The 25115-nt window shown below is 39.8% G+C and overlaps 1 protein-coding gene across 3 annotated transcripts in view; it reads left to right on the top strand.

Annotated features, from left to right (window-relative positions):
- Nucleotides 1–25115, top strand: part of PLD5 (phospholipase D family member 5) — a 287657-nt gene that overhangs the window by 241601 nt on the left and 20941 nt on the right. For all 3 annotated transcript variants that reach the window (XM_066236396.1, XM_066236384.1, XM_066236406.1), the window contains 2 exons: nt 13995–14192; nt 21030–21166. In XM_066236396.1, coding sequence (XP_066092493.1) covers nt 13995–14192; nt 21030–21166 — 335 coding nt within the window. The remainder of the gene's footprint in view (nt 1–13994; nt 14193–21029; nt 21167–25115) is intronic.

The following is a 25115-nucleotide window of genomic DNA, read 5'->3' as shown; positions in this document are numbered from 1 at the left end:
ATAGAAGAACAAAGTTGGAAGATTCACACCACTTCATTTTCAGACCTACTATAAAACTAAGAAGGTCAGGCAATATTATACTAGAGAAAGGATAGATATTACTTGATTGATTAACTGATTTTAAATGAAGGTACAAAGACAAATTTATTCATAACAAATGGTGCTGAAGCAATTGGATAGCCATATGCAAGAAAATGAACCTCAATCCATACTTCAAACCTATGTAAAACATTAACTCAAAATAGATCATGGACCTAAGTAGAAGAGCTAAAAACCGTAAAATTGCCAGAATAAAACATATATAAAATCATTGTGATCTTGGGTTAGGCAAATATTTCTTAGCTAACGTATTAAAAACATGATTTTAATGGCAAAGTAGATAAATTGGATAGCATCAAAATTAAGAATTTCTGCTCTTTAAAAGACACTGTTATAAAATGAAAATACAAGCCACATGCTGAGAAGAAATATTTGCAAATTGCATATCTAATTAAGGATTTGTATCCAGAACATATAAGATTCTCAAACTCAATAAAACTCAAGATCCAATAGAAAAAGAAACAACCTAACTTTTTTATTTTCAGTTTTTAAATTACATTTATTGGGGTAACATTGGTTAATAAAATAATATAGGTTTCAAGTGTACAAGCCTACCACAGATAAAGCCAGAATGGAAAATGTAGTCTAGATGCATGGTCAAAATTAAGTCTTCTGCTAATTTCCCCAGAATGGAACTTGCCCAAGTTAAAGGCATATCTGCAGTCTTCTGCTGTGCATACACCGTGGAAGGCAAGATCAAAACATCTGGACTGCATTTACCACAGTGGTCCCATAAGATTGGCATGGAGCCGAAACTTTTCTCTCACCTAGCAATATCGTAGTCATTGTAGGTGGTGATGTAATACACTACTCATGTGCATGTGATGATGCCGCTATAAACAAACCTAATGTGCTACCAGTCATATAAAAGTACTGTATATACAATTATGTCCAGTACATAATACTTGATAATCATAATAAATGACCATGTTTCTGGTTTATGTATTTACTATGCTATATTTTCTATCATTATTTTAGAGTATACTCTTTCTACTTATTAAAAAAAAATGTTTGTTCTAAAGCCACAGCCTCCTACATCTCATGATTATCACTAGTCTTGATTGTATCAGTTTTTCTTGGGCTTGGTTTAGTCTCATGTTGCTTTGTGTAGTAACCTGCTGTACAGTCTTGTAGCCTAGAAGTAGTAGGCTATGCATACAGTCTGAGTGTATAGCAGGCTATGCCTTCTAAGCTGTGCACTCAACAGCCCTTAACAAAGTATTCCTCAGAACGTATCCCCATTGTTAAGTGGCATATGAAGGAAGGGAAAAAACAATACTCCTCATTCATTCTACAAATGGAACCCCCTGTGTGGGTTCATTTTATCAATAAGGCACAGCTTTATTGGGTGACGGAGACCAGGACCTGAAAAAGGACATTATTTTGTGATCTTGCAAGCCACTTTTCCTTTGAGGTCCTTGGTTTCTTTAATTTTCAAATAAGGTTGAACTAGCCATTCTCCAAGGTTCTTACATTCTCCTATCTCTTCAATTAGTCATATTCCTTTTGCCAAGCATTATTATTCTCTCTTGGTTACAAAGAAACTAAGACATCAAGAAGTGAAGTGGTATAGACTATGGGAAGGGAAGGAAGGGGCCAGAAAGGATATCTCTGAGCCACCAGCAGCCTTTGAGCTAATGTTCAATTCTTTATTTCCATTCCTAGTAACAAAAATCTCACCTTAAGGGCAGACACAAAATCAAGTTAGAGCTCCTTGTAATTAGATTTCCTGCACTAACTTGGAATATAAATCAGTTACTACCTGGATGCATGTTAGTTGCTCACAGTTGCCGATTCTTTTGTCTCTATCAAGAAAATTAAAGAAATACTTGTTCACTTGTTTATAAAATCATGAAAACAACAAACCGGGCATTTGTTGATGACGAATTGAGCTGTAGGTAGGCTCACTGGTATTAATCATTTTGAGTTACAGCAGAGAACAGTGCTGACGCCTCTTCTCTCATTCTTCTTTGAATCTGAACTAGGAGAAATAAAAATCCCAGGGCGGCAGAAAAGGGGACACACAAACAGTAGGACTTAGCCTTTACCTGCAGGGCACTGTGGTCTATGGGTGCTCTGCTTTGTAAATAATTCTTCCTGAAAATGAAATATTAAGTGAGTCTGTATGGTACACTCAGCCTCCCTGCTCCCTAGCTGTGCATCTGGGCAAGTCCCTTGACCTCTTTGTACCTCAGTTTCCTTCCCTGTGAAATAGGCTGTTGTGAGGTTTAAATGAATGCAGACTTGTAAAAAATTTAGAACAGTACCTGGTGCACAGGAAGCACTCTCATGAATTAGTACCTCTCCTGTGGTTATTTCTCCCTGAGCAGCAGGATGATAACATCTCCTGGGTTGTGTCAAACCCAAACATTCCACAAGGTCTCCCATAATGTCCAAGGGCAAGGGACAGTGTGGAACCATTGCTAGAACTTCAATTTTAAATAAAGTCATTACCTTTAGAACAGCTTCTTGACAGGGTGCTCCAGGTATTTGAGGTCCTAAGCCTTTCTTTGTTCCATGGGTTGATGACTAACATTACATTTTGTCAAAAAAAAAAAAAAAAAAGATCAGTCTTTGCCTAAGAAATACCCTCTTCCAAAGACTCATTATTTGATAAATCATCAGCTTTTTCAAGATTATTTTACTCAAGCAGATGGACCATTCCATCAACTGTCAACTGGGTGATTGAACTGAAAAGTCAGGGCAGCCCATCAGCTCAGTGGGCATGTAGCTGGCATGTTTTTGGCATGTTGCTGGCATGTCTCTGGGCTGTGCCGAGCAGCCCCCCACAGGCCAAGGGCTGATACCTGGCAGGTAAGGTTTGTCTTATTGGTAAGACAACTTTAAGAGCAACTCGGCTGATCTGTCAATCAATCACCGTAGCTTTTTGTTCCTTTGAAAATCTAGACATGGTAGCTCGACAGAATCCCAAATCTGTGTTATTTTCCCCACTACCAGCATTTTAAGAAGATTTGTTCAGATATCTGTCCTGAATATTTTTGGTCTGGCTGAAAAATCTGCAAAATGAAAGCCCGTTTCTTCTCCATCTTCCGTCAACCTCAGCCAGAACCAAACATGAATAATTAGAAAGGGGCATGAGTGAACCTCAGGTTGAGAGGAAGATATTTGCAGGCCCTGTCATTCTCTTTACCTCTCTAGAGGGCCAGGCATGGCTTCTTCCATTGCCTTCAGATGCTACAGCTGGAATGTAGTCACCAAGCAGAATGATGTCAGAACTGTGGATATCAATTTACACAGCAGAGGGGAGGGAAGGCTGAGCCTTTGTTTAGAAGAGAGTCATTAGAATACTGGTAGCACTGACAGTGGCTGCTTGCATCTCTATGATAATGAACAGTGCATGAAGAGGCCCTGGGGATGAGACATGCTGGGATATTCACAAATACGCTTCCGATGAAGATCTGATCATACCTTGGGGGGCAGACTTCACTTGTCAACGTGGTGCCATTATATAAGAATTTTTATTTTATGCTTCCAGTTTTTCCATTAGCTCTTAAAGAATTGAGTCACCAGATTTCCAGATTAAAATATGTGATGATAGACATTCAAGAACAAGGTATATAACAGAGACCTGGAGACGGAACAACACTGACAGTCAAGAGCATTACTGGACCTTAGATTCCAACATCCAGACCTTCTTTACTCCTTTTCACTTGAACCATTATTGCCTTTGTTCATTTTCCCTAAACACCACTCTGCTGCTTGGGAACTTCCTGTCCCAACTGCAATGTGAAATACCTACCCAGTACTGCCCCCTACAGTGTGACTTTGGTTAGAGCAACAATGTTTTGAGTGTTTGTCACTGATCTCTGCTGCACTGGCTTGCTGTCCTCACACTACCATGAAGGTGTTGTGGGGATAGGAGGGTATCACTGACCCCCAGCAAGACCCTGTGGGCATGCTGAAGTTCAACTAGCCATTTCAACAAGGGAGAATGCACACTGAGACAGATCATGGGGTGTCTCCATAGGTGGGTTTAATGAAGGACTTTCTATAAAATTTGCACTTGCGCTAGGTAATTTGGTGGAGGATTTAAGGAAACAGAGTTTTGCTCAGGATTGGATGCTGTCAGGAAGTAGAGGCAACTTTATGACCAGGTATCTTAATAACTCTAATCTCTATGGAAGAGAAATGAAGTCATGCTAAAGTCATAGTAGATAATGAAGGAGCAGCCACTCATCTTAGCCAGGATGGGGCTGTTTGGTCACTTTCGTGGCTTGGACAATGCTCATGTTTTTGTCTGCATTTAGACTTGTATGGTGTCCCTAACAAAGCCCTCACTGGGTGCTCAGATCATTAAGCATATATATTTGTGCTGCTTTTTTATGACTAAAACTTCATATTGTTACTTGTATTAACTAAATTAGAAATCATATGTGGCCCTGGTCAGTTTGCTCAGTGGATAGAACATCAGCTTGGTGTGCTGACATCCCAGCTTCAATCCCCAGTAAGGGCACACAGGAGAAGCAACCATCTGCTTCTCTCCCTCTCTCTCTCTCCCTTCTCTCTCTTTCCCTCCCATAGCCAGTGGCTTGGTTGGTCCGAGCATTGGCCTTAGGTGCTGAGGACAGTTCAGTTGGACCTAGCGTCAATCTAGTCAGGGGGCATGTAGGAGTCTGTCTCTCTATCTCTCCTCCTCTCACTTAAAAAAAAAGAAATCATTTGTAATTTTTACAATGTGGTACTGGATACAAATGAAGCCAGTGCTGCTATGATCCTGGGTGCATTTGATCAAGGTCAGAACAGCTGCATTCAAATTCTTAATCTGCTGCAGACTAGCTCTCTAGTATTCTTCTTACCTGTAAAAGGTTTACTGTCCTCATTTGTGCATTGTGAGAGGTGGACAAAATGATCTCTGTAATTTCTTCATTGCAAGAATCTATTGTTCTATTATTCTTGAGGCTTGTGCAGCATTAATAAGAATAATAATTGCTAACATACTTTTAGTGATTATCATGTGGTAAATACTTTTCCAAGCCCTTTACATGCATTAACCATATTAAGCATCATAACAACTATTTGGAATAAATACTATTATCTCTATTTCATGGAAGAAGAAAATGAAGCCCAAGGATTTAAGTATCTTGCCCAAAGTTACATAGCTAGAACATTGTGGACTCAAACTTAATTCCAAGCATTCTGACTCCAGAATCTGTTATCTAAACCATGGCCCCCTTTTTTGGGCCATGGACCGGTTTAATGTCAGAAAATATTTTCACAGACCAGCCTTTAGGGTGGGATGGATAAATGTATCACGTGACCGAGACAAGATGGATGTAACAGAGGAAATCTGGTCATTTTTTAAAAATAAAACATCGAGAGTGACGTCACGGAAATGGCGCCGTGAGAAGCTCGTCCGACAGCTCTCCCCTAAATCACAACAAATTTATCAACTAGAAACAGAAAAATTTATCCTCGGAGCATTCCGGAGTTCCACACAAACTGAAAGCAAAAGGACTGTTATCACTTGAATCTGAGAGACGAGGGTGTGGAGGAAGCTACAGCAGCAGCGACGCTCATTCAAGCCGCGAGGGAGTGCGCCTGCGGTGAGTCAGCCCATATACTTGGGAACCGCGAGCCGCCGCGAGCGGCTGACACGAGCCGCCACCACGAGCCGCCCCGAGCCCCCGCGAGCCGCCGCCGCCAGCGGCCGCCGAGAACCGCCACCGCGAGCGGCCGCCACGAGCCGCCGCGCGCGCGCGCGCCCGGTCTGGTTGAGCACCGCTGACGTTCCCAGCGGCCCGCACACTGCGAGTGGGGGTCGCCGGCCACCGGTGCCCGGAGAGCCCCATTCACACGCGTGCCTTGGGCATTCCACGCGCCCAGGGCGCCCTGCTGGCCCGCACACCCAGGGGGCTCCATTATCCTGCGCCTGGTGCGGTCCAGCCACCAGCGGCGGGGCGAGCGGGAGAGGCTTGGGAGATTCTCTCCGTGGGCGGGGCACCTCACCCAGCCATTCAAGCTAACAATCAAGCGTTGGGGGAGGGGCATGCGCAGGCAGCCTAAAATACCTTCAGAAGCACAACTGCGACCCAATCACTGAAATTAGCTTAACCCATAAAATCTGCGCACCCTCGGTTCTAATTGATAAGATCTCTCTCAGTTCAGCGATCCAAGACAAGAGGCGTGATATTTTTTAGTGCCTCTCGCTAAAGGGGCGGGGGCAACTTCTGATTGATAGAGCCTCCATATTCAGGGATAAATGCTAACAAGAAGGACTTGGCAGATAATAAGGTCTATACTACACTAGTCGTAAGCAGAGACTAGTGCCTCTTCTTCCCTGCAAAAACAGGCTACAAAGTGTGGAAAGCCTGGGTTGAGAGGTCCAACTAAATGATAGGCGCTGAACAGTCACCTTGACAACAATTGACTCCCACCCCCGCCTGATTACACTGGAGGCCCTGACTCTCAGAGCCTTTCCCAAAGCCTTGCACTGAGTGGGGATAGAGTGGGGATTTCCCAGCTCTTTGAGCCTCTTACTCCCCAGGCAGAAGCAGTTGCAGCCTTATAGCTGGATCACCAGGCTGCTAATTCAGAAAGGGGGGACTAGGAGAGAGAATCCAGGAAAGCAAACTCTCTCATCGTTGGACCCTGCAAACGCCAACAAGCCTTTACTTCCAGCAAGACTAAAGCCAATTATATGACATTGCCATAGAATCCCATCAACTGCAAATCCCTACCTAAGAGTGACACAGGGGCAGAGCCTGGGGTACAGAGTCACCGACCAGGAAGAGGGAGAGAAAAGAAAAAGGAAGAAGTTAACCTCTCAAAATCAAGAAAAACCCACAGACTTTACAACTTGATCCACTATTTTTTTTTTGTTGTTGTTGTTGTTGTTGTTTGTTTCTTCTATCTTTTTGCCTTTATTTCCTCCACCTCGGTCCTTCTATTCTCTGCCCATCTTATGCTTCCCCTTTCTTGAACTACACTACCGATGAGTGTTGCATTTTATTTTTCTTCTTCATCCTCACCCTCCTTTAAGGTTATACTCCAAAACACTTAACTCTCACTCTCTCCTCTTTTGTTTTTTTTTTGGTTTTTTTTTGTCTTGCTTTATTTTGTTTTTTTCTCCTCCTATTTTATTTCTTCCTTCGTTTTTCTCTTTTTCTTATTTTTTCCTTTCTATTCGTTTTTTCTTTTCTCATTTTACTTTCCTCCCATATAATCCTCAATCACGAACAAATTAGTTAATTTGGGACTCAAGGCTTTTTTTTGGCTTTATTTCTCTTTTTTGCTTTTGTTTTTATTTTTTTTTCTCTTGTTTGTTTATTTTTGTGGCATTTTGGGTCCTCCCAACCCAAGGTCTCCATTGTATTTAGTCTTCGCTCCACTTAATACAACAGATTTTTACTTATTATTTTTATTTTTTCTTCTTTATTATTCTTTTTTGGTCCTTTTTTCTGATTCCCTCTTATCCCTCTCATTATATCTCTTAGTTGACCATCACTTACGAGCAAATCATCTTATGCTTGTCTAAGATTTTCTTCCTTTTTTTTTTTTTTTTTTTGCATTTAGTAGGTCCCTACTCCCTTTTTTTTTGCCCCTTGAACTCTTCACCCCAAATCAGGCCCTCCATTATAGGCACGATATTTCCCTGAGAAGGGGAGAGGAGGGAAAGAGAAGAGAGAAAAAAAGGGGGAAATAATAAATTATTACTGGTTTTTTTTGTGGGGTGTTTTACCCTTTTTTTTTTTTCTTTTTACTCTTTCTTAATTCTAATTAGTGCTATCAATAAGACCACCCTCAGATGCCGATAAGAAAGAGGAAATCGAATATTATGGATACAAAAGAAAGAGAGGTAACACAAATAGATGTGGAAAAATCTATGGAGAAAAGACTTAACATATTGGAAGCCTTGGAGCTAAATGACAGAGAATTTAAAATAGAAATCTTAAAAATACTCAGAGATATACAAGAAAACACAGAAAGGCAATATAGGGAGATCAGAAAACAACTCAATGAACACAAAGAATATATTACCAAGGAAATTGAAACTATAAAAACAAATCAAAAAGAAATGAAAAACTCAATTCACGAGCTGAAAAATGAGGTAACAAGCTTAGCTAACAGAACAGCCCAGATTGAAGATAGGATTAGTGAAATAGAAGACAAACAACTTGAGGCACAACAGAGAGAAGAAGAAAGAGACTCAAAAATAATAAAAAACGAGAAAGCCCTACAGGAATTGTCTGACTCCATCAGAAAGAATAACATAAGAATAATAGGTATATCAGAGGGAGAAGAGAAAGAAAATGGAATGGAGAATATACTCAAACAAATAATAGACGAGAACTTCCCAAGCCTGTGGAAGGAACTAAAGCCTCAAATTCAAGAAGCAAACAGAACACCAAGTTTTCTTAACCCCAACAAACCCACTCCAAGGCACATCATAATAAAGATGACACAAACCAATGACAAAGAAAAAATTCTCAAGGCAGCCAGGGAAAAGAAGAGTACAACATATAAAGGAAGGCCTATTAGATTATCATCAGATTTCTCAGCAGAAACTCTACAAGCTAGAAGAGAGTGGACCCCAATATTTAAAGCCCTGAAAGAGAGGAACTTTCAGCCAAGAATACTATACCCATCAAAGCTATCCTTCAAGTATGAAGGAGATATAAAAACATTCACAAATACAGAAAAGATGAGAGAATTTATCAACAGAAAGCCCCCACTCCAGGAAATACTAAGGGGGGTTTTCCAACCAGATTCAAAGAACAAAAGAAAACAACACCACAAGTAACAGCTCCACCAAGAACACAATAAAACCAAACTTAAACTGTGACAACAAAGGAAAAAAAGGGGGGAGAGGATGGAGATTAACAATAGCAAGGGATGATGAAGTGCAGAAATACTTATAAGATAGGGTACTACAATGAATATGGTAGGTACCCTTTTCATTACTTAATGGTAACCACCCTTAAAAAAACCACCACAAAAACACTTGACTTAAAAAAGGTAGCAACAGAGGAAAGAAGTATGGAACACAAACAAACAAAAACAAATGATAGAAAAACAAAAGAGAAGAATCAAACTAGATACAAAACTAACAGAAAGCAATTTATAAAATGGCAGTAGGGAACCCACAAGTGTCAATAATTACACTAAATGTAAATGGATTAAACTTACCAATAAAAAGACACAGAGTAGCAGAATGGATTAAAAAAGAAAATCCAACTATATGCTGCCTACAAGAAACACATCTAAGCAACAAGGATAAAAACAAATTCAAAGTGAAAGGCTGGAAAACAATACTCCAAGCAAACAACACCCAAAAAAAAGCAGGCGTAGCAATACTCATATCTAATCCTGACTACAAGACAGAAAAAGTACTCAGAGACAAAAATGGTCATTTCATAATGATTAAGGGGAAGTTGAATCAAGAAGACATAACAATCCTTAATATATATGCACCAAACCAAGGAGCACCAAAATATATAAGACAGCTACTTATTGACCTTAAAACAAAAACTAACAAAAATACAATCATACTTGGAGACCTCAATACACCGCTGACGGCTCTAGATCGGTCATCCAAACAGAGAATCAATAAAGATATAGTGGCCTTAAACGAAATACTAGAACACCTGGATATGATAGACATCTACAGGACACTTCATCCCAAAGCGACAGAGTATACATTTTTCTCTAGTGTACATGGAACATTCTCAAGAATTGACCATATGTTGGGCCACAAAGACAATATCAGCAAATTTAGAAAAATTGAAATTGTACCAAGCATATTTTCTGATCATAAAGCCTTGAAACTAGAATTCAACTGCAAAAAAGAGGGGGAAAACCCCACAAAAATGTGGAAACTAAACAACATACTTCTAAAAAATGAATGCGTCAAAGAAGAAATAAGCGCAGAAATCAAAAGATATATACAGACAAATGAAAATGAAAATACGACATATCAGAATCTCTGGGATGCAGCAAAAGCAGTAATAAGAGGAAAGTTCATATCACTTCAGGCCTATATGAACAAACAAGAGAGAGCCGAAGTAAACCACTTAACTTCACACCTTAAGGAACTAGAAAAAGAAGAACAAAGACAACCCAAAACCAGCCGAAGAAAGGAGATAATAAAAATCAGAGCAGAAATAAATGAAATAGAGAACAGAGAAACTATAGAAAAAATCAATAAAACAAGGAGCTGGTTCTTTGAAAAGATCAACAAAATTGACAAACCCTTGGCAAGACTCACCAAGGAAAAAAGACACAGGACTCAAATAAATATAATCCAAAATGAAAGAGGAGAGATCACCACAGACATCATAGAAATACAAAGAATTATTGTAGAATACTATGAAAAATTATATGCCACCAAATACAACAATCTAGAAGAAATGGATAAATTCCTAGAACAATACAACCTTCCTAGACTGAGTCATGAAGAAGCAGAAAGCCTAAACAGACCAATCAGCAGGGAGCAAATAGAAAAAACTATTAAAAATCTCCCCAAAAATAAAAGTCCAGGCCCAGACGGTTATACTAGTGAATTCTATCAAACATTCAAAGAAGACTTGGTTCCTATTCTACTCAAAGTCTTCCAAAAAATTGAAGAAGAAGCAATACTTCCAAACACATTTTATGAGGCCAACATAACCCTCATACCAAAACCTGGCAAGGATGGCACAAAGAAAGAAAACTACAGACCAATATCTCTAATGAATACAGATGCTAAAATACTAAACAAAATACTGGCAAACCAAATACAACAACATATTAAAAAAATAATACATCATGATCAAGTGGGATTCATCCCAGAATCTCAAGGATGGTTCAACATACGCAAAACGGTTAACGTAATACACCATATCAACAAAACAAAGAACAAAAAACCACATGATCTTATCAATAGATGCAGAAAAGGCTTTTGATAAAATACAACACAATTTTATGTTTAAGACTCTCAACAAAATGGGTATAGAAGGAAAATATCTCAACATGATAAAGGCCATATATGATAAACCATCAGCCAACATCCTATTAAACAGCATAAAACTGAGGACTTTCTACCTTAAATCAGGAACAAGACAGGGTTGTCCACTCTCTCCACTCTTATTCAACGTGGTGCTAGAAGTTCTGGCCAGAGCAATCAGACAAGACAAAGAAATAAAAGGCATCCATATCGGAAAAGAAGAAGTAAAGCTATCACTTTTTGCTGATGATATGATCCTATACATCGAAAACCTGAAGGACTCCACAAAAAGATTATTAGAAACAATAAACCAATACAGTAAGGTCGCAGGATACAAAATTAACATACAAAAGTCCATAGCCTTTCTATATGCCAACAATGAAATATTAGAAAACGAACTCAAAAAAATAATCCCCTTCACGATTGCAACAAAAAAATAAAATACCTAGGAATAAACATAACAAAGAATGTAAAGGACCTATATAATGAAAATTACAAAGCATTGTTAAGGGAAATCGAAAAAGATACAATGAGATGGAAAAATATTCCTTGTTCTTGGATAGGAAGAATAAATATAATCAAAATGGCCATATTACCCAGAGCAATATACAAATTTAATGCAATTCCCATCAAAATCCCTATGAGATTTTTTAAAGAAATGGAACAAAAAATCATCAGATTTATATGGAACTATAAGAAACCCCGAATAGCCAAAGCAATCCTAAGGAAAAAGAATGAAGCTGGGGGCATTACAATACCTGACTTTAAACTATAGTATAGGGCCACGATAATCAAAACAGCATGGTATTGGCAGAAAAATAGACACTCAGACCAATGGAACAGAATAGAAAGCCCAGAAATAAAACCACATATATATGGTCAAATAATCTTTGATAAAGGGGCCAACAACACACAATGGAGAAAAGAAAGCCTCTTCAACGGATGGTGTTGGGAGAACTGGAAGGCCACATGCAAGGGAATGAAACTCGACTACAGCCTGTCCCCGTGTACTAAAATTAATTCAAAATGGATCAAAGACCTAAATATAAGACCTGAAACAATAAAGTACATAGAAGAAGACATAGGTGCTAAAATCATGGACCTGGGTTTTAAAGAACATTTTATGAACTTGACTCCAATGGCAAGAGAAGTGAAGGCAAAGATAAATGAATGGGACTACATCAGAATTAAAAGTTTTTGCTCAGCAAGAGAAACTGATATCAAAGTAAACAGACAGCCAACTATATGGGAACTGATATTTTCAAACGACAGCTCAGATAAGGGCCTAGTATCCAAAATTTACAAAGAACTCATAAAACTCAGCAACAGACAAACAAACAATCCAATAAAAAAATGGGAAGAGGACATGAACAGACACTTCTCCCAGGAGGAAATAAAAATGGCCAACAAATGTATGAAAAGATGCTCAGCTTCATTAGTTATTAGAGAAATGCAAATCGAAACTACGGTGAGATACCACCTCACTCCTGTTGGATTGGCTATTGTCAACAAGACGGGTAATAGCAGGTGTTGGAGGGGCTGTGGAGAAAAAGGAACCCTCGTTCACTGTTGGTGGGACTGTAAAGTAGTACAACCATTGTGGAGGAAGGTATGGTGGTTCCTCAAAAAACTGCAAATAGAACTACCTTATGACCCAGCAATCCCTCTACTGGGTATATACCCCAAAACCTCAGAAGCATTGGTGCGTGAAGACACATGTAGCCCCATGTTCATTGCAGCACTGTTCACAGTGGCCAAGACATGGAAACAACCAAAAAGCCCTTCAATAGAAGACTGGATGGAGAAAATGTGGCACATATACACTATGGAATACTACTCAGCCATAAGAAATGATGACATCAGATCATTTACAGCAAAATGGTGGGATCTTGATAACATTGTAAGGAGTGAAATGGGCAAATCAGAAAAAAACAGGAACTACATGGTTCCATACATTGGTGGAACATAAAAATGAGACTAAGAGACATGGACAAGAGTGTGGTGGTTACCAAGGGTGGGGGGGGAGGGAGGACATGGGAGGGAGGGAGGGAGAGAGTTAGGGGGAGGGGGAGGGGCACAGAGAACTAGATAGAGGGTGGCGGAGGACAATCTGACTTTGGGCGAGGGGTTTGCAACATAATTTGATGACAAAATAACCTAGACATGTTTTCTTTGAATATATGTACCCTGATTTATTAATGTCATCCCATTACCATTAATAAAAATTTATTAAAAAAAAAATAAATAAATAAAACATCGTTCAGACTTAAATATTTATATAAATAAAACAGAAATAATGTAAGTTATTTATTCTTTCTCTGTAGACCAGTACCAAATGGCCCATGGACTGGTATCGGTCTGCGGCCCGGGGGTTGGGGACCACTGATCTAAACCACTCAGTTATGCTGCAATTAAAAGTCAACCTTTAGGCCCTGGCCAGATAGCTCAATTGGTTAGAGTATCATCCCAATACATCAAGGTTCTAGGTTTGATTCCCTGTCAGAGCACATATAAGAATCAACCAATGGCAACATGAATAAGTGGAATAAGTCCAATTAGTCAGTTTTTCTCTCTTTTTCTGTCTCTGTCTCTCCCTTCCTGTTTCTAAAAATCAATTTTAAAAAAAGACAACCTTTATATTGCTACATGACTTAGGGATTCATATAAAAATTTAATGTCAAAAAAACAAAACTGAAGTGAAAAGTGTAGGTGAATGTGGGGAAATTATCTGTAAGAGTCCAAACGCAAAAGGAAAGCAAAAATTTGCCTTAAATTTTGAGTACTTTTATGATGCATCATTTCCATATTCTGCATTGTGAACACATCTATGTACTTCTGTATAAAAGTGCAAGAAAAAAAATCTCACCACTACTTTATTTCTGTGCATTTTTTTCTCTGAAACTAACACCATCAGACACACATGGCATTAATGCTTCCAATTTTAATTTCACAGATGAAAGAACTTGGTGTCATCTTTTACAACTGCAGCTGCCTGGTCCTAGATTTACAAAGGATATTCGCTTTATATAGTTCATTAAAATTCAAGAGCAGAGTACCTCAGACCTGGTCCAAGAGGCTCTATGGAGTCTATGACAATGAACGGAAATTGCAACTTCAGTTGAACGAAACCAAATCTCAAGCTTTTGTGTCGGTGAGTTTTGCCCTCCTTCTCCTCCACTCCCCCTCCTTGGGCCCTTTATTAAGTTGGGATGTTTGAGTGTGATGTTATGTTGGGCAAAAATGAATTCGACAGGTCAGTTCTAGTCCAGTCCTTGAAGAATTCAAATCTGTCCACTCTGCTCAGTAAAATACTGTCCCTAATGATGATGGCAATAATAAATGTCCATCATCATTCTTAATTCCAGGTACTTTGTGTTACTGATTTGGCCCTCACAGTCATCTTTTACGGTATATCCAGGGTTATAACCATGTTACAAATGAGGATATGAAGTTTATTTACTACAGCACAAAGAGCCTCCGTTGGCAAGCTCCCACAGAGCCACCAGCATATGTCTTCTGCACCAGCTCGTATCTTTGATGCCTACATCAGTCATGCTAAGACTTGTGTTTAGCAATAGGACCCTGTGATGGAATCAATCTGAAAGAACCTCCTTGTATAAAACAGACAAAAACAAACCTGTTGTTCTTGATTGAGATTGGAGGGCAAGAGACCCACCCAGGAGGAAAGACTCCTTGCATAGCTCCCAGTCATCTGACTTCATTGAAAAACCACCACCACATCCACCTTCCCCACTCCCCCTTATCACTCTGCTGCCCACACATCACAGCTGTCACCACTGTGTTACTGGCAGTAGGCAGTGTAAATATGTAGGCCTACAGCCCTCTCACCAAACTTTAAAGTACCAGCTGGTGAGCCTCTTTAAAATACAGATTGATAGTCTCCCCACCTTCACCCAGGATCTGATCCACTGCACCTCGTGTGAGACCTTAGAATGTTTACTTGCATCAAACTTCAGATTAAATCTGAGGTTTAGAAAAACTTCTTTACACCACACTCTCAATTTAATATGGTGGTGTCTCCATTGATTGATACCAGTGCTTTTAGACCAATGAATTTTATGTCAGTGAAGAGCATTTTGTTGGAGAGCAAATTAGATCCTTTTTGTGCATTAAAATGCAAGCATGCATGACCAGGCAGTGGTACAATGGATGGAGTGTCGGACTGGGATGTGGAAGGAAACAGGTTCGAGACCCCGAGGTCGCCAGCTTGAGCGCGGGCTCATCTGGTTTGAGCAAAAAGCTCACCAGCTTGGACCCAAGGTTGCTGGCTTGAGCAAGGGGTCACTCACTCTGCTGTAGCCCCACGGTCAAGGCACATATGAGAAAGCAATCAATGAACAACTAAGGTGCTGCAACAAAGAATTGATGCTTCTTATCTCTCTCCTTCCTGTCTTTCTGTCCCTATCTATCCCTCTCTCTGACTCTCTCTCTGTCCCTGTAAAAACAAAACAAAACAAAACAAAAAAACCCGAACAAACAAATAAAATGCAAGCATACTTTTCCACCACCTTTCTATGCTGCCATAGTGGTGCAAGTGAATGTCCTAGTAGATGCTTTCAAGAGCACCAGTAATGCCAAGAAGAATGACAAACGTCAGGTTCTTAGAGGACATGCTGCAGAATCACCCTCTGGCTTCTGTGATGGTGACGCATGGATACATTGGCAAATTTGAAGTCACTGATGATCACAGAGCTAGAAAAATGATTGTGATCCTCACAAGCAGGTTCAGCGGTATGCGGGGATCAGCCCCAGACTTGATGTACAACTCAAAGATCAAAGAAATGGCAGAATGACCTGCTACCTCCCATCAGTTTGGTCACGCTGTATTGTCAACCTCAGCATGCATCATGGACCACGAGGAAGCAAAAGGGAAAAACATAGGAGGGAAAATCCTGAGATTCTTCTTTTAGGGATGTAATGCATACATGCAAATGAAATGCCTCTGTGGTAAACCAAATGAAAGCACAATCTAAAAATTTAGAAATGGAGCAGTAGAAAGAAAAGAGGAAGTTGAAGTCATCTTAACAAATTCACATAAATGTGAATAGCAGAAAATAGACTGTGAAAGATTTTTTTAATCAAAGAGAGCTTAAAAAAACCCTTTTTTTTTTGGTTTGTGTAGAGGTTAAGAATGCAGTAGCAAGTAGGTTATTATATAGAATACTTTATTAAGAAAATTATTTCATATGTTCCATTTTATTTCCTCACAAGACAGCCCTGGAAAACAAGAAGTCCAGATATAATTCTCAATTTGTAAATGAGCAACAATAGGAAATTTGCCAAGGGACCCTGAATTCGGGTGGCAACAGGGTGATATCACACCCCAAGGGACACTTGCTCAACCAGGTCCAGTAGAACAGAGAGGAAACAGCAAGAAATAATAAATTATGAGCAATTTCAGATAATTGCTGGATTTCGAGTCTCTGGTTTAAACCTTAGAAATAATGAACATGGTTGCTGCATAAATTTCAATTGTGACCTTTAACAAGGAGGGGGAGGGTCCTCCTTTGTCTGTCCCAAAGTTAAATACATCTACGTGCACTGAGAGAGGGCTCAGGCCTTTAACAAAATTTGCTAAAATACAAAGACAATAAGATATTGTCCTCCAAGACAAATTTGTAAATTGCTCTTTATTAAATACATAGTTCACTACAAAATAAGTTGAGTTCTGAAACATTCCTTTAAGAATACTCTTTTCAACTATAGAATGCCTTTATTTTTAAATTTTTATTTATGTTATCATCATGACTTATTAATTTCCTCTTCCTCTTAATACCAAGCCTACCTTTAAGTTCAATTCAGTAGATGTTAATTGGATATCATTTCTTCAGATATATAAAATCTTACAGGTATAAAATAAAAACAAAAACCTCCACTGTTGGAATTAGTATTATTTGCCCAGAGCTCCTTGATCTCACCTTTATTATAGTGTCTGTCATGTTTTTATTTTATTTTTTAGCTGATAGGAGGGAAGATAGTGAGGCAGACTCCTGTATGCACCCCAACTGGGATACACTTGGCAACCCCATCTTGGACCAATGCTCAAGTACCAAGCTATTTTTAGCACCTGAGATTGCTGCACTCCAACAGAGCAGTCCTTAGCACCTGCATCTAGGACCATGCTTCAGCAAATTGAGCCACTGGCTGGGGGGGGGGGGGGGAAGAGGAAGAGAAGGGGGATAGAGAAGAGGAGAGAAGCAGATGGTCGCTTCTTCTGTGTGCCCTGACAAGGAATTGAACCTGGGAAATCCATACACCAGGCCTACACTCTATCTACTGAGCCACTGGCCAGGGCCTGTCACATTTTAATAAACATTTGTTTATTGATCATCATTCCCACTGTTTTATAAAGCTCTAAAGGTCATATTTTGCATTCCCTTTATCATTAATATTCCCAGCACCTCATTCAGGGCTCCCTAAAAGCCATAATAAATGTTAGATCAATTTTATTAGCCATAAAATCAATAAAAAGTTTCAGGATGCATATGGTTTTCTGAGTAATACAAGCCAAACAAATAATCAAGACAAATTTATTTAAATTCAAAATATTCATTATAAAATATCTTAAAACTGCATATTATATTTTTATAAGCTGACAGTACCAACTAAGTTAACCCACACAAATATATATATAATTGAAGACTTTATGAATTATGCTTTCCAAAATTATATCTTAAATGATTAAAAACTTAACATGGATAAATATATATTTTAAGTTATGACATAAATATGAATTCTTTTTTTTTCTCATGGAACACAAAAGTTAATTAACCATATGATCTCTAGTAATTTAGGGCCAGACAGATTATGGAGGTGGGGGAAAGCAATCTTTGGGATTCGATAAAAAGTAAAAGTATAGACACATACTTCTTTTACAGGGGTAGGTAGGTATAGGAGAGTTAACAACATGATAATAACAATGAGGGGAATTGTGGGATCTGGAATAAAAGATCACTCTTACATTTCAAAGGCATGTTATTCTTACATTTCCAAGATACATGATTAGGCATGTTATTGTAAATGAAAAAGACAACAGACCTTTGTTAAGGAAAAATACCACCCTAAGACTTAAGTAACCTCCATGACCTGGGCTTAGCTAGAAAGTTTTGCTTTCAGAGCATCCTGTGTGGTTATTTTTGGTCTGTGAGTTGTAAGGCCACCACACAGGCCTCCCCTGAGTTTGTCAGGTTTATTATGTGTTGGAATCCATGGGAGTCCGAAAAGACCAGAGTAACAGGCTTTATTAAAAGGAAGAAAAGAATCCTGCTGGGCACTTCTCCGGGGAGAAGAGCACCAGTTACAGACTATGAGGTAAATTTTATAGGACTTTGGAAAGCCTGAGGGGGTACTGAGTCAAAAGTTCTGGTATGTTTCCTTTTACAGTTTTATGATTTCAGCTTTCTGGAATGCTCCTTCTTGGGAGGCTTGCCAGCTTCTTGGAATTCCTCTGTCTCAGGTGCGATAGTCCAGTAAGGTTGATGTCTGACAGAAGTGGAATATCAAGAGGGCAGTTTGGAATTCACATATCTATCACTATGTGGCCACTTTTTGTCCATAAATACCACCCCTGAAATCAAGCTGTAACTGTCTAGGCAGGGAGACGAGACAAGGGCAAGTTTATAAGTTGGAAAATGCTAAAGAATGTAACAAATACACATATTATGGGAGGAGAGAGGGTGGAGACCGTAGTCTCTGGGTGGGGATACAAGAAAGTTTCATGGAGGAAACTGAGCAGGAACTTAAAGAAGCCTAGCATTCTAATAGGCAGTAGCACCAAAACAGAGGGGCTGGCAGAGCAAACAGCAGAGACAGACAAGGTGGAAGGTGACCGTGGATTGGTGATTATTTCAGTTTGGGCTGCAGATGGTGTGGTGGTGGGCATATGAGGGAAGCAGAGAAACGGGCGGCCATGGGTACATCCCTGCCAATAATACCAGACTGGACTCAGAGACAAGGAGTCAGTCCTCAGAGTGCCACGTGTTTGTTTAATATCACAGAAACAAGGAAATGAGATCTGTAGAAACCTCAGCAGAACACTGGCACCTGAATGAGGGAACCTGTTGTTGGGAGTGAGAGGGAGGGACAAGGGCAGACACTGCAGGAATACCAGCTGTCAGCCTGGGTGATAAATGAAGTGTCTACGGGTGTGCTGGGGGGAAGTGCAGACCTAGAGCTGCTTTTTGTTTGTTTGTGTTTTATTTGTTTTTGTTATTTTATATTTTTTTGTTTTTGCTTGTTTGATTTTTATTCTCTTTTTTTTTTTTTAACGTGGAGGTTTCATCATTATTTCAAAAGAAAAGTACAGTGGTACCTTGAGAGACGAACACACCAACATACAATTTTTTTAAGATACGAGCTGCGACTCGGTCCATATTTTTGTTCAAAGTCCGAGCGAATTTTCCGAGATACGAGTCGTGATTTGGGAAGCTGCCACTGGTTGGCGCTTTGGTGCACGGGTCCAGTATCCGCAGTTTGATATATGAGTTGACTGACTTATGAGCTCAGTTACAGAACAAATTAAATTCGTATCTCAAAGTACCACTATAATTAAGTGATTTAAATGATCACAAACTCATTCTGACACTTAACTGTCAAGATGACTGAACAAGGTTGCCTAGAGAGCTTGTGACTTCCACAGGCTCCTTTCTCACCCCACACTCTGGCAGGGGCATCAGTCCAACAGCTCCAGCTTCCACTATCCAATCTGGCATGGGGCTCCTTCTGCCAGCACAGTGTGGGGTACTGTTCACCAGCTTTTAATGAGGGGCCCTGACCTCCATTACCAGGGAACATTCGATGAAGGTCCTGGAACTGGTTTTCCAGCTTCCAGAAACCATTGATTTGGCCTTTTGATGTTAAACACCTCTTGCATTGTGCACAGGAACTCCAGAAACATCATTTTCAGCCCTTTCTACGAGAAAAACAATGAGAAGACCAAGGTATATTTTGCCCTTTCTATAGCAACTTGGTTTAAAAGCTCCCTATGCTTTTTTAAAGATAGAAAACACTTTGAACAACAAGAGAAAAATACTTCAAGAGTAATTTGCCTCTTTTTCATTTTACTTAAGTCTTTCAGAGTATCTTTTTTTCCCTGACTCTCCTGGTGAATTTGAGCACCTTAATAACTCTCTCAGTTTTTTACTCTAGAATTATTGATGACCCTTTCTCAGCAATCAACATTCCTCTTTCTATCTTGATGAAGGATCAGGGAGAAAAGAAAAACAAGCTTTTTAGATTGTCTTGAATATTTTTATAGCCACATAACCTTTCAGATTAAATGACTTCTAGAGTGAATTGCTTGCTATATGTATATAACTTTTATATGCTGATGCCAGGGGAAATTAGCAGCTGTGTGTGACAAAAATGTACTCCAAGGTTGCAGAAGTTTAGAGCTGGAGCATTCCTCCACAAATCAGAGGTACGTGTATTGAAAGCAAGAATTCCCTCCCAAAATAGGCTTAAAGGACAGACTTGAGACCAATCACAACACACTTGATCTCTACATGCCTCAACTTTGATAAAACTGAAAATATATATATCTTATCTCATAAATAATTGGAAAGTAGGTTTGCAATAAAAAGAAACCTTACTGTGGTAGCACAGTGGACAGAGCATCAATCCCGAATACTGAGGTTCCCCATTTGAAAACCTAAAGTCACTGGCTAGAGCGCGGGATCATTGACATGATCTCAAGTTCGCTGGCTTGAAGCCCAAGGTCACCAGATTGAGCAAAGAGTCACTTGCTAAGCTTGAGCTCCACCCCCCCCCCATCAAGGCACATATGAGAAGTAACCAATGAACAACTAAGATGCCACAACTATGAGTTGATACTTCTCATCTCTTCTCCCTCTTCCTCTTCCTGCCTCTCTCTCCCTACATCTAACCCCCAAAAGTAATAAATTATCTTCTCTCAACTTCCCAGAGACAAGAGTTAATACTCTAAAAGTTTGGTTTTGTGTCTTCACAGAATTCTCCCAAACTCTTCTGCCCTAAAAACAGAAGCTTTGACATCGACGCCATCTATAGCGTGATCGATGATGCCAAGCAGTACGTGTACATCGCCGTCATGGACTACCTGCCCATCTCCAGCACAAGTACCAAAAGGTCAGTGAGTTCATAACCTTGACTTAGAACCTGGTCTCCTGGGCCAGGCGCTAAACTGAAGACCACTGGAGAAACCAGACTGGGCACTGAGATGCTATCAGGTCATGTTAAGTCGCATGTCATGCAAATTGGCCTGATGTGCATTGGCAACTTATCCATGATGCATTTCTCCCCTCAGTCTATTTTAAAGACTCAGGGTTTCACCCTACAGCAGTACCTCAGTAGTTTACATTAGAGGTATTAGAGCAACTTCAGAATGAAGATTAGGTTGTTTTGAACTTGGAACTTATTTGAAAAATAAAATTTAAATTATTTGAAAAACTTTTTGGAAAGTTTTTGGTTGAGATGTAATGTACCCGAAGGACACACTGCACCTGAGTAGTCTGGCAAGATTTTTCCTAAAGGATGCATCACACCCTGGCCGGATAGCTCGGTTGGCTAGATAGAGCATCATCCCAAAGCACAAAGGTTGCCAGTTCAATCCAGGTCAAGGAACATTCTGGAACAGATTGATGTTCCTGTCTCTCTCTCTCTCTCTCTCCCTTCCTTTATCTCTAAAATCAATAAAATGAACGTTACAAAAATTTTTTTAATAAAAAATAAACATTACAAAAATATTTTTTTTAAAAGATTTATCACATTGTTGTAGTCACGTCAGTCTTCATCAAATGCTAAATTTTCGTATCTTTTCAACTTAAAGGAGAAAGAAACTTAAAATGTGTATGTTGGCCCTGGCCAATTGGCTCAGTGATAGAGCGTTGGCCTGGAGTGCAGGGGTCCCGGGTTCGATTCCCAGCCAGGGCACACAGGAGAAGTACCCATCTGCTTCTCCACCTCTCCCCCTCTCCTTCCTCTCTATCTCTCTTTTCCCCTCCCGCAGCCAAGGCTCCACTGGAGCAAAGTTTGCCTGGGCACTGAGGATGGCTCTGTGGGCTCTGCCTCAGGCGCTAGAGTGGCTCTGATTGCAGCAGAGCGACGCCTCAAGATGGGCAGAGCATCGCCCCCTGGTGGGCATGCCAGGTGGATCCCGGTCCGGCGCATGCGGGAGTCTGTCTGATTGCCTCCCCGTTTCCAGCTTTGGAAAAAAATAAAAAATAAAATAAAATAAAAAAATAAAATAAAATGTGTATGATATCAGTCAATCCACAACTTGTATGAGGAAGGGAGCATCTTTAAAATGAAGAAATTTAACAATTACTCCTCATTGTGTAAGTGTGGAAATACTTAGAATAAATTCAGGGGCAGAATGCATGCCCCTAGAGGAATAAGAGCACTACATGCATAAATTTGTGGCTATGCCCCAGACAGTCCCTTTTGCTTTCTTGCTAGGAATGCAGATATTTAGGTGCTTGCAAATGTTTTGAATAATACATTTAATCCAGAAAAGTGTTCCAAGTGCTGTCCATTTCTAAGAGTATGACCTGAGATTTTTTAATTTGGGAAATTACAATTTCAAAATAACCATTTACTACCTGACCAGGTGGTGGCGCAGTGGATAGAGCGTCGGACTGGGATGCAGAGGACCCAGGTTTGAGACCCCAAGGTCGCCAGCTTGAGCGCGGGCTCATCTGGCTTGAGCAAAGCTCACTAGCTTGGACCCAAGGTCACTGGCTCGAGCAAGGGGTTACTTGGTCTGCTGTAGCCCCACGGTCAAAGCACATATGAGAAAGCAATCAATGAACAACTAAGGTGTCGCAACGAAAAACTAATAATTGATGCTTCTCATCTCTCTCCGTTCCTGGCTGTCTGTCCCTATCTATCCCTCTCTCTAACTCTCTCTCTGTCTCTGTAAAAAAAAAAAAAAAAAAAAAAAAAAAAGAAACAAAATAACCATTTGCTGAGGTTAAATGATTAAATGTGTTCTATATTGCTTGAATATATTTCATGGTACGAACTTCACATATGTATAATAATATGCAGCTTCTTTATGCAAATCACTATATGATTGCAAAAAGTGTTATTTTACCAGAAAGTGATTACTCCTAATGACAGTTGAAAAGCATTTTAAGATACACATTAATAAGACACTTTTGCTTTAGTGCACAGGTCGGTGATGCAGTGCATAGAGCATCTTACCTGAGCACCAAGGTCACCAGTGTGAGCCCAGGGTCACCGATTCTTAGGGCGCTGGCTCATTCCCAAGGGTGCAGGTTCGAGCCCCCCCTCAGGGCACATATGAGAAGCAATCAATGGGGTGCACAACTAACTGGACAACAAACTAATGTTTCTCTCTCTCTCTCTCCCTCTCTTTCTCTCTCTCTCAAAATCTTTTCTATTTCTCTTTGTACATTTTTCCCATTCATTGTTTATGTGGTTTTAGGTTTAGTTTTTAGACTTCAGCTTCACTTTGGGGAGATTTTGCAACATAACAGATAGGTTTTGCCTAGTTTTGTTATTATTCAGAAGGCGAATATTGTCAAGGTTGTGTTAGAATCAGATGATAATTTCTTATGTTTGACAAAACCTTCATTCCACAAAATTCCACAAACAAAATTAAAATCTTTCCTGGCCCAGGGAGAAGAATTAGTATGGTGATTATAAAATAGCTCAGAAATATAAAAGTTAGAGAAAACTAAAAGAATGTTTAAGAACTGGAAACTTACCTGATATTTGGCATTTTCATTACTAATCTACCATTTCTGCCATTATTCAAAGAGCATTTTTTATCATACTTTGTCATTTCAAAACTTTCAATGTCTTCAGCATTCAAACTGAAAAATCATCAGGGACATAAGAAGTAGTGCAAAGAGCCAGGTTATATTTAAATTCTATAAATAAAAAATAATTTTAAAACTCAGATTGGTTACTTGTCTTTAAGTTATCCTGGAGAAATTTTTTAGGCATTCAGCTCTAAAGATACACATAGGCTCAAAGTGAAAGGGTGGAGGATGATATTCCAAATAAATGCAAATAAAAAGAAGGCAGGTATAGCTGTATTTGTATCAGACAAAATAGACATGAAGTCAAAAAGTCATTTTTATGTCCCCTGGGAGCAAGGGAGGTGGAGAGATAGAGTAAAGAAAAAAAAAAAGAACACACAAAAAAACATGTGGACACAGACAACAGTGTGGGATTGCTGGGAGAAGGGAAGAATGGAGGAGACTATGGTAATGGACGAAGACTTGGCTTGGGGGATTCACACACAGTGCAGTGTACAGAGATGTGTTGTAAAGTTGGGAAACTGAACCATGAACCATGTATGATTATGTTAACTAGTGTCACCCTAATAAATTCGATAAAAATATTAAAATGAAATGAAGGACAAAAATTACACGAAGTTGAAGGTATTCTTAGGAAGGAATGAATGACTGAGTGCACTTGTAGAGGGTTAAGGGCTCAGCCTGGGGAGAAAGGGCAAGTTCAAGCCTGCCGTGAGCAGGATGCCTTATCCTCTGAGCCCAGGGGAAAGGGGTGGAGGGTGTGTGTGGCTATAGTGGGTAAAGAGTTGAGGAAGGCCATGACCGAGAACCTCAGTTTTGTGAATGAAGGAAGAAACAAGTTTCTCTAGAGAGGGTTAAGTTTAGAATAATCACAGGAAGGTACAGGAGGTGAAGATAACCCAACACAAAGACGTGGATTGCTGTATGACATTGAGGGCCCAGCATGAGTGTGTTTGCTCCAGTTTGTACAAGGTGGATAGTGCTCAGGTTTGTGGCTGTAGAAATATACTAGGGGAACTGTAGCACTCACCCAAGATTTAGGTTTTGTCAAGAGCCAGAGGAATGGACAGGAGCAAGTGTTCTTCAAGTGACCAGAGCTGAGATGTGTCTGATCAGGGAAGGAAGAACAGGAGGAGTTGATGGAAGGATCATAGATCTGGGCCACACAGGTGACAGGGCAGGTTTGGTGTGAATAAGAGAGTTCAAGGACCAAGAGACAGGAGACCAGGGTCAGATACAGAGGAGACCTTTGGAGATGCAATGATTACAAAGCTGATGGGCTGAGATTT

This window comes from Saccopteryx bilineata, chromosome 1 (assembly GCF_036850765.1).
Source record: "Saccopteryx bilineata isolate mSacBil1 chromosome 1, mSacBil1_pri_phased_curated, whole genome shotgun sequence".
NCBI lineage: Eukaryota > Metazoa > Chordata > Mammalia > Chiroptera > Emballonuridae > Saccopteryx > Saccopteryx bilineata.
The sequence above is the reverse complement of the archived record's forward strand: the minus strand, read 5'-3'. Positions and strand labels throughout refer to the sequence as shown.